Below are 10,632 nucleotides of genomic sequence, written 5' to 3'. Positions count from 1 at the left end.
GTTGTGAATTAAACTGATGCCTGAGTCTTAAGTAAAAATTTGCATTGGAAATAAAGAGAATTGCGCTGGTAAATAAGGAAATTGTTTTTGGGGCACGGATGAGAGGGTGTGTTTTGGGGGGCCCCACAAAGTGGTTGTGCTTAGGGCCCCCAAATGGCTAGCACCGGCCCTGTTTGGGAGTACATAGTTTTGAATGAATACGTTTTGTTTTGGCTTCGTTTTCGTTACAAAACGACCCTGTAATGTACCATTTATTTCTATTCATCTAAAATTCACCTTATATTCGGGACTATGTTAGTCCCCAAAATAGACAGATGTTAGTTAGATTTTGTTATACAAGATTAACAGAAGGTTTATTTTCTCTTTCAAAGGACAAAAAATATGTGAATGAAAGCCTTTTTTGGGGGGGAATCTGGCTGCACTTAAACATCTTTTACAGTTCCTGCAAAAAGTGAGGAGCACGTCGGAAGCACTTAAACCCATTTAAGTCCAGTTGAATGCAGGAATAAATCCACTTGCAGCTGCATTAGCATGACTTTTTAGTCTGCTGTGAGAACTTTGATTCAACGTGTTTACATGCGTTTTAAAGTTTTTTTTTTACTCAGAGTAACACTAATTTGTTTTTTCTGGTGTCATGTGCTGTCACTTAATTTACATTGTAATTAGTGCTGGGTTATTTGTTATATCATTATATTACTTCAAGTGAGGTTTTCTAATAAAGATCTGTTAAATCTGTTTAGAAACAGTCACTGCTGCTTTTCAAACTAACACATACATTGCTGCAATAAATCAAGTAATATCAGGGGTTGTAGAAAAAGAAAATCCAAACATGAAACACAATTAATGCAACCAATTTATTGTCTTTCAAAAAGAAAAAAAATCTGAAAACAGAGAAATGTACACCTTTAAATTACACAAGATCTTATAAACAAAATAAAGTCTCTTTCTATATTTACATCAGCAGGGGTAAAGACAGATGGCTCCTTAGCATCTTTCCAGTAAAATAAGAAAAACAACATCATCTGATATCCATCTCTGTACACAAAACTCAGCATCTTTAGAATAAACCCTCCCAAACTTCAGCGGAGGGCTGAAATAAATATTTTTCCGCCAAAATGTTTTGATTTGTCAACCTTGCATTTAGCTAATGGTGGATTGAAAGTTTTAACGCAGGCACACAAGCTTTTAGATTCAATCACTCTGCTGGTCAAAACCGTCACTGAGTGACGAGAGCAAAGACACCAAAAGTTCGTCCAAAAATTTTAGCTTCAATTCAAATGAAACAACTAAAGAAGTGACGTGTGACTTTTTTTTTTTTTTTTTTTGTTTGTTAAAATAAACAAACAACAAAAACATAAAATAAAGAATCTGAATACATTTAAAGACTTAACTTTTAAGCTATTTAAATTATTCAACTTAGAAAGTCATACCCAATTAATACAGCGCACGCTAAAGCGTACACTGTATTAGCGTATTACTATTACACGTACATAATAATACGTATTATTATAGCGTATTATTTAGTATTAGCAACATTAGCGTAGGGCTAACAGAGTTATTTCTGTAACTAACAAATGCTCTTTTCCTTTTCTGCGCTGGGGAAATGTCTGTTGTACCAAGAGAAGGATTCATTTTGCAACCACTGCTAGCTAAACTTACTGAGGAGTCTCCATGAACTCCATCCTCAACTTCCCTTCAGCTGGAAGAAGCTAAAGTAGCAGCTAATATGTTTTGCCTAAAATTTGGTTTAAAATGTAAAGTGTTAAAAGAAAAAAAGATCTGGAATAACTTTTAATTTACATCTAGTTGATAATATAAGTTATTTTAAAAAGCCACTATGTATTCTCAGGACCTACTGCCCTGCACGTTTGAGAGGTAAGCTGACTTTAACACACCTGGATGAAATGAATAATGTTCCATTTGACTTTAAATCTAGTGAATAAGATACATAGCCATTTAAGACTGTGTATGCTAAAGTGTTAGCAACATTAGCATGGAGCTAACAGAGGAACTGAAAAAGCCCGATCAGGTGGATTTGTCAGCCTGTTAAACCTGGTTTCCAGCTTCATTTAACCCCTTGAAACGGACTGATTTAAAAGTGTGGAACCAGGCAAAGCAGGCCTAAAATATCATTTTTAACCTGTTTTGATTTCTTTTTAATTATTGTATACTTCTGTGGCCTATGTACATTTTTCTTACTCACCCACAATATTACCTAAAATTAAGTGCTCATGAGGTTCCTAATAAATCTCAGCAAGCTAACCCACAAGCAGTGCAGGGATTGTTTTGGTATCTGTACTCTCAAGGTGACCAGTTGCTCCCCAAAAGTGGATTTTTATAGTTTTGAATTGTGCTATGACTCATATTGTGTGTCCACCATAAAACAGAGGAGGGTTTACTTCCATCCCATTAGCTCACTGTCCAACGCAGGTAACAGCCTGTCCAAAATCGCTCACCACTATATGCTGCACTAGATTTACCTCTCATATGCAGCTCTATAATATTCCACAGTGAGAACGAGCATGTCAATTATAAAGTAAATGCCAAGTGTGAGCGTTTACAGGACATAGTGAAGGAGGGATTTTGGACACAACCACATTGATTTTGAAGCGACTTGTCTCTTATTAGATGTCTGAACAGGAACATAAAAGATGACAAAAGGACAATACTTTATCCCATTTAAATGAAACGTCAACTTTAACATCTTTTTTCAAGATAAAAAAACACACTAATCATTCTGGAAGGAAAACACAGCAGATACTTGTATAAACAGACAGGCTTAACACAACAACTAAAAAAAACACTCAGAGGCAAACGCAGAAACAACGGTGACGTCAACCCACTGTGCTATGGAGCGAGAACTAATGGACACACCGATACATCTTACACAGCACAGCTCAACAGAACGATGTAATGATGATGATGAAGGAGGAGGAGGGAGAGGAGGGTCTGATGATTGATTATCTGGGCTACAACAGGGATTTTATGGGTAATGACAGAAAACCACCAGGTGAAAACCTGCCTTTTAAAAATGATTTAAAAAGACTAAATTGGTTTACCTGCATGAACCCACAGCTTAAAGCTAAACGTTTCCCTGAATGCATCTGAAATCTGATTCTAGTGTTACTGAAACTGTTTTCTTAAAACATCTGGAGAACGTCTCCTGCAGCTAAAAACAAATTAAATGATGTCATTAGCAAAATCTGACCAAAAGGTCAGGTGTCAGATGACGAGTTCAGAAGAGGCAAGTGCAACGAGATGATGAAGATGAACCTGCTTCCATTACACTTTTTTTTCTCATACTTTTCCACGTCATCTAAGTGTAAAAACTCCAGACAATCTCTGTTCAGTAATAAATAGTCTTTACCACAAGGGGGCAGTGCCTACCAACTGATTACATGCAGAGGCCTTTTCCACTTTATGGTTCAGTTGGTTGAACTTTTGGAGTTCATTTTGGAGTTTCATCCAATGGTTTCAACCCTTCTGGGGATTATTGTTTCCCAAACCTTCTATAAACCTTCTACATCGATGTTCAGGTGATGACATGAGACCTGAAAAGATGAATGATAAGAGCTTCCCTTTGTATGTGAGTGTTGGGCGGGTTTTCATTGACGATTGTGTTAAATTACAAGTGATTGTGTTTGACCTTTTCTCAACTGCTCCGTCCATCGGTTCGTTGGTTCTGAGTAACAGCTGAGCCTCCTGTCCCATCCCTCATCTTTATCTTTTCATTCATCCCCTCTTCCACTGGCCCTTCTTCAGTCTGTCAGGAGCACCAGTTCCCCCTCGCTCCTCTCTCCCACGTCGCTTTCCTCACCTTCGCTGTACGGGGGTCGCTCTCTCTCTCGCTCCCTCTCTCTGTCCCTTGCTATAGAGGTGGGCGTGGCCTGGCCTTCCGCTCTGCGTGGGGCAGGGGGCACCTGGGGCAGGTAATGCTCCAGTAGCGCAGGGTGAAAGGGCATGCTGGAGATGGAGACTGAGCCGCTGCTGGGGTACTGGCCGTCACTGTGGGAGTACTGGATCTGCTGTGGATCCGTCTGACTGCAAAGACAACAGGTGACATTCAATCTCAGTCCAGAGCGGCCGCTGGTGTTCACAGAGTCTTTCACATGTGGATCTCAGGAGGTTCAAACAATACTAGCTGCCTTTTCCAACAAGTTAACAAGTACTTGTAAATGTTTATTACAAACTCAGTAATAATGCACCAAAATTTCAAAACAAAATTTCTTAGAAAGAGCTGAAATAACTTAAAATGTTTAACTAGGGCATTAAAACCTAAACAGTTTCCATAAATGACAGGAAACCGCTGCAAAATGCAGTTTTCTGCTGCAGTTAACCACGCTAGTTTAGCAGTAGCACAAGTCTAAGATTACTAGCTTAACAGAACTGTATTTTCACAACTTCCTGTTGCAGCTATAAAGCAGACGTCCACATTTTGCAGAACCAAGCCAGCAGACACGCTCTTCTTCTCTGCATGGGATGCAGGAGAGCTTGTTTCATCTTTAACACGCACAACAGCAAGCCATTTTTCTTTTCTTTGGTTTGCCTATTTCTTTTTAATGTAAAAATGCATGCAGAAGCTCAGCCTTTTTATTCCCAGTAAACATTCAGACATGATGCTTCCAGAACAGCCTCAGTTGTCAGATTATGAAGTTAAAATTATGTAAAATGAATGTATCATTAGATAGAGTTTTTTTTTTTAGCGCCACCGTGCATCAGAAACGTCTTCTTGGCTTTATTCCAGCCATAGAGGAGCATTATTTTTCTTCTTTTCAGACACACATAGAACTTTCTGCTCACTGGTTGATCTTTGGCTGCTCCTGATTGGACGTTACCGTCAATCTAAGCTCTCTGATTGGTGGAAAGTTTGACAGGAAGTGGCTTCATCATCATGTCCAGGTCTAAATAGAGGTCTCTTAGCAACATAGTAGTGATAGTTTTTTCTTTTTTATTTTTCCAATTATGACAACATGTTAACTACATTAGTTATTAGTTATTTTACAGCCATGTGAACCATCAGAGTCAGAGATGATCTGGTTTCTGTGATGTTCCAGAGTACACGTTTTGGTCTGGTAAGCCAGACTGTAGGTTTGACCTAAAAAGAAGTAAAAAAAAGTAAAAAAAAAAAAAATCATGTGATTTCTTCCAAAAACCATACAGCTCCTCAAAATAAATCTGGTGACTTTTAAGGTCCAGTGCGTAAGAATTTCTGCCATCTAGTGGTAAAGATGGGCATTGCACCATTGTGAATGGACGGTGCCTGTCAGTGGCCAAAACATAAATGCGTTTTTATGTGTATGAGTGGATGCAGTGGCCTCAGGTGCAGCGTTAACTGGACTACAGGTAACTACTTCAACATTGTCTACATGTGCACTGTCTTCTTCTAAGGTCCTTTAAAGGCGTTGCCTATCAATCAAAGCCGGTACGGCAGTTTTAAAGCTTCACGCTGACTTTGTCCATTCAGAAACACCGTAGTAAAAATGGTGACAGCTGCATGTATGTGGACCCACGGCAAACAGATATTAATGTTTCATTCTAAGAGAATAAAACCACAGGTTCTTTTAGTGATTAGGAACCAATAATAGATACCAATATGAAAGGTCATTGACCTTTGATTTTTTTCCACAGTGCTCCTTTAAATCTTCATATCTGCGCTGTTAGCCGCTCTGTCAGAGCTGTACCTGTGTGTGTAGGTCCCTCTCTGCTCCTGTCTGCGGCTCTTCATCATGGCTTTGTACTCGCCCACCCTCAGCCTTCGTCCCTCCACAATGCAGGTGCGTTTCGGCCGGGGTTTGTATTTGTAGTCGGGGTAGCGCTCTAGGTGCTGCCTGCTCAGCCTTGCCTGCTCTTCATAGTACGGCTGCTTCTCCTGGTTCGACATGGCCTTCCACCTGGAGCCTGGAGGCAAGGATGCATCAGCACAGATTAGGAGAGTTTGATCCCCCCCCCAAGCATTCTTTATTTAGCCTCAGGATTCAGTGTTAGTCACACTCATTCATGAATTCATTAAGAAGCCTGTAAAACTGAATCACCTGTAATTAGTTTTAACTAAAATGTAAAACAATCTTTTAAAGCTGCTTATCTTTTATTTTTTCTAAAAAAAATATACCTTTACAAGATTCATACTTGTGGCCATGTGGACAAAATATATCTGCACAGATGTTTGGGGCCTCACTTTTCCTTGTGTATCATTATATTATCTGAGAAAAATATTATATTAGTTAGTTTAGAAAATGTTGAGATGATTATTAAGATCACTGTTACGGTGGTACCCGAGTTAATACACTACATTTCTGCTTTAGTTTAAGACAGTAGAAAATGTCAGTCTGATATCAAATGTTAAATACCAGAAACAAGAAGTTAAAGCTGCCAATGATTCCAGTTAATGTGGGTTAATATTTGTTTACATTAAGAAATAAATGAACTATAAAGCGTTATCTATTAATGGTTCCATTTCCGTTAAGTCAATGAATTACTTCACCACTGAAAAAGACGTAAAACTCAACGATTCTCAGCTCGTACACAGTTTTTTTTTTCTATTACTGAAATCTGGTTTCTAAACCTGCTGTTACAACAGTTTTAAAAATAACGATAAAAACAACAGATTTCATTAATTCAGCTTTAATTTACCCTCTTGGTCATATCCCCACCTACAACAGTTTAATATCTCAGACATTTTTTCTTTTTTTTTGCTATAGTTTTACTCAGGTTTCACATAATCTACACAATAATTTACATTGTGGATTCGTAACTCCTAAAACACCAAGAAGGATTCAACAGGTGAAGTTCCAGCTTCGTATGAAGGCATGATAAGAGCGTACTGGATCAAACTATTCTCTGTCCAGGAATCATTTAACAGGTGTTTACTTCTAATACCATAAAACTATGTGCTGAAAGCAACACAAGATATTCTGGTCATTTTTTGTTCTTGTCCCTTATGTAACACCACTGCTGGAAAACCTATTTCCTTCTCAGCCCTGCACATGCACAGCCATACAAATAAAGATGGCAAAGAACCCGCCAGAAGCAAACCAAAGATGTTGGAGGACAATGTGGTGCAACATTACAGGATATAAGACATAAACATGCTCACAAAAAGAGAAAATGTTCTAGTTTTTCTGTAATACAACATTTTCTGACCTACATTTTAGAAAGATTTGAATGTTTTGCATGTGTGAAATTTACGTTGTACGTATGTCATGTCGCAGCGAATCTTTTAAATGATCAACCTGTTTTGATTTAGAGAAAGAAATGATCATATTCTGGTTAACCTGCAAATATCAGAGCAGGGGTCAGAGCAGTATAGCTGATGTAGAACCCGCAAAAGGAACAAAGAAGAAGAAGCCAGGACATTTTTAATGGCTGCACAGCCCACCACTGTCCACTGCGCTGCCCATTTTTATGTCTCTTTTACAGAATAAACGCCATTGTGATCTCCATCACCGCGTTTGTTGTTGTCTGAACCTGTGGTCGGAGTTTGGAGGTGAAAACTCTACACTGCTCTCTGGTGGATGTACCGACAACCAACCATGGCAACAGAAGTAGAACTGAAGTATGAGAGCAGTGACGTTTAATACCAATGTACCTGTTTACGCGTATAAATGGACTCTGGCCTTCTCTGCTTTCTCATGCTTCGCCTCTTTATCACCGGAACCCATACAGACTTTCCTCCTTTTACAGGAGGAACGTCCTTCACCTTCTACCACTGGACTTTCCTGGGCCTCTCCTGGATGTGATCTGCCACTGGAGGGCTGAGCAGAAATAGAACTGCAGATTTTCCCATGCAGCAGAGTATCTCCGGAAACAGGGCCATCACAGGGCTAAGACTTGAACAGCTCCTGGTTTGGACTTGTGTCTGCACCGCAACCTACTTCAACTCTGGGACCCACCTCCGTGCTTGCAATCATCCTGGAATTCTCTGATTTGTTGGAGCTTTGGCTGTGCCACTGCCAGTCTGAGAGTGGGCCTCTGGTGGAGGGGTGGGAGTATGACATGGTGCTGGGTCCAAGGTTTCAGAATTATGCACTCCTTCCTGGCCTTTAACGTCTAGGTCTGTGACAATTTGAAGAGTCCCAAACTGTCATGCAGAACCCGACATTACTGCCAGGAAGTGAGGCTATACCATCCTTCCAGTCCAGAACACCAATCATGTCGAACTCAGCTCACTGGGAGGGTCCATTACTGGATGGTGTCAATCATTCCCACTCCGTTGATATGATTGATATGACTTTTTCTGTTTTATCTCTTATTTAAAGGCTGGACAGAATGATGTGCATGCATGTAAGATGCACTGCTTTGGTGGTCAGTACCAGGCCTGTGTGCACTTACCCAGCGTAGACAGGTGCTGGGTAAGTGCACACGGTGCACAGCTGTGTTTGCTAGCTGCCAAGAAAAAAGCAGAAGAGCGTTTCACTGCTGCTAGGCTCGGGTACAAAGTGTGTGAGGCTGTGTGATTTGATGCTAATGGAGTACAAATATTAGAAACATGCAGAGTCAAAGATGACAACCACCTAGAAGTTCTGTGCGGAACCAGTTCAAGAAAATAAAGGACACTGAGCTTCAGTTCAACCTTAGCAGGTACCGCTGCATATCATCAATCTACCACAACTATGAAGAGTCAGTAGAGCACAAAACATCCAACAAAATGTTCATCCATAAATCAGTCGCTGGATGAAGTTTGAGGTTAGACAAGAAGAGCATCTCAGAGTTGACAGGTAAAGATACGCTTCGCACCAATTTTCTTGAATGTTTTCCACGTTTGATGCATTTGTTGAGCCTGAGCAGCATTTTCCAGAAAAACTTGTGAATGAGCTTTCTATAGCTACTGAACATAGGAGACTAAATACAGCATGTATGTGCATGACAGCACCAGCAACATGTTTGAGTTCACAGCGAGACCCATGCCCAGAATAAACCAGATGTGCTGGTGTGTGTGAAGCAGGGTGTTCTTGGTGCCCTCAGTTAAGCCAGGCAGCATCTCAGAATGAAACCCACCCCTACCCAGAGCTGGGCTCACCCAGGATCTTGCTGATGGAGGAGTTGTGCATGTCAGGGAAAGCCTGCAAGATCCTCCTGCGCTCATCTTTGGCCCACACCATGAAGGCGTTCATGGGTCTCTTTATGTGGCCAGAGGAGGGAGTGGGCCGGGCCTCTGCGTAGCTGCCTGCGACGGAGACGGGAACAGCACCTACAGGAAACACGTTTAACCCTTTAATGCATTCATTTATTTACAATTATATAGAAAAAATATAGTAAAAAATCAGAAGAAAAATAAAATGAAAAAGACTGGAATAAAATAAAATCCATTAAATAAATTAATACAAATAAACATAAATAAGAGTAAATAAAAGCAAATAAACAAATTAGATAAATTAATTAGATTAGATGTTACTTGTGGTTCCTTAAAATAGATTTTTTTTTTTTTAAAAAAAGGGCAGAATTCGTTTGTCAAGTGTCAAGGGCGTAAAAAACAACATAAACAGCGTCTGGGATTAATAAAGTTTTTTTCATTTTCACTATATTAAATCCTCCTCACTATATCACTAATTGCTAAATATCTTTCGAAGCAGTTAAAACTAAAGGTGGTGGTTTTTTGTATTTTTGTATTTAACCCTTCCCTTGCCACAGAGGTTTTCCAGAGATTTTTTCAGGTGTGTTGGAGCAGGAACACATTGAAAACCTGCTGGACTGTGGCCCTCGTAGGACCGAACTGAGTGGCCCTGGACTATATGATGTACGTTTTGAGGCATTTAGAAGTAACAGCGACAGAAAGAGAGTCCAAAGTTGAGGGGTTCAAGGCACATAACTTGGGCAACGTTCACACTGTAGGTCTTAATGCTCACTTCCCATCACTGACATCAGATTTTTTTCCTGTACTTGTCCATTAACAGTTTAATGCGACCACTATCAGACTCCAGTATGAACTGTCTACGGAGGTAAATTTGATGCTACACATGTCAGAGTGAATCAGTTTCAAAGTTTTTTAGTAGTCAGAGCTGGCAAAATGGTGATAAAATATTGTTCCATCCATGTTTACTTGCGATCTTACCATGTCCTGCCTCCTCCGGTGCAGAATTTCGATTCTTACCTCAGACATAAAAGTTGGATAAAACGCAACATGACCGTTTGGAATGCGGTTACTTTTAAAAAGGTCGGATAAATATCTGGTCTAGCGCCACTGCAAAGCGACCTGGGTCTGGCTGAATAAATCAGGTTTGAGCTGCTCAGACTGTCATGAAAGGATCAGATATGGGTCACATATGGACAAAAGAAAATCTGACTTGAGCCACTTTTGCCTGCAGTGTGAACGTAGACGTGCCAGAAGTTCGTTTTGGCTTCTGTATAAATAAATAAATAGATGTTCATATAATTATTTACAGATCCAACACAGCATGAAAATACGTAAAGTTTATGTGAAACCTGCTGCTCTACGAGAAGATTTGCTGGCAAAGTTTTTGGTGCCCCTGGCATTTTGAGTAATGTTGGAAAATCTTCAAACTGGCTATTTTTCTTGTTGTTGTTATTATTTTGTCATTTTGCTGAAAATGAAAAAGAATAAAAAATGTAAATAACAAATGCAATTTTATCGTGAAAATGAAAGTCTTTTCAGAGCTGGGGTTCTGATGGCATGTA

General features: G+C 39.8%; 1 protein-coding gene across 3 annotated transcripts in view; it reads right to left on the bottom strand.

The window, feature by feature from the left end:
* Positions 1-835: 835 nt before the first annotated feature.
* Positions 836-10,632, bottom strand: part of LOC121636422 (transcription factor SOX-13-like) — a 50,093-nt gene continuing 40,296 nt past the window's right edge. For all 3 annotated transcript variants that reach the window (XM_041979926.1, XM_041979924.1, XM_041979925.1), the window contains exons 12-14: positions 9,017-9,187; positions 5,682-5,898; positions 836-4,041 (exon numbers count right to left, since the gene is read on the bottom strand). In XM_041979926.1, the coding sequence (XP_041835860.1) occupies positions 3,759-4,041; positions 5,682-5,898; positions 9,017-9,187 (671 nt within the window). In that variant the 3' untranslated portion in view covers positions 836-3,758. The remainder of the gene's footprint in view (positions 4,042-5,681; positions 5,899-9,016; positions 9,188-10,632) is intronic.

The sequence above is a fragment of the Melanotaenia boesemani genome, chromosome 3, assembly GCF_017639745.1.
Source record: "Melanotaenia boesemani isolate fMelBoe1 chromosome 3, fMelBoe1.pri, whole genome shotgun sequence".
NCBI lineage: Eukaryota > Metazoa > Chordata > Actinopteri > Atheriniformes > Melanotaeniidae > Melanotaenia > Melanotaenia boesemani.
This window is presented reverse-complemented; position numbering and strand designations above follow the sequence as displayed.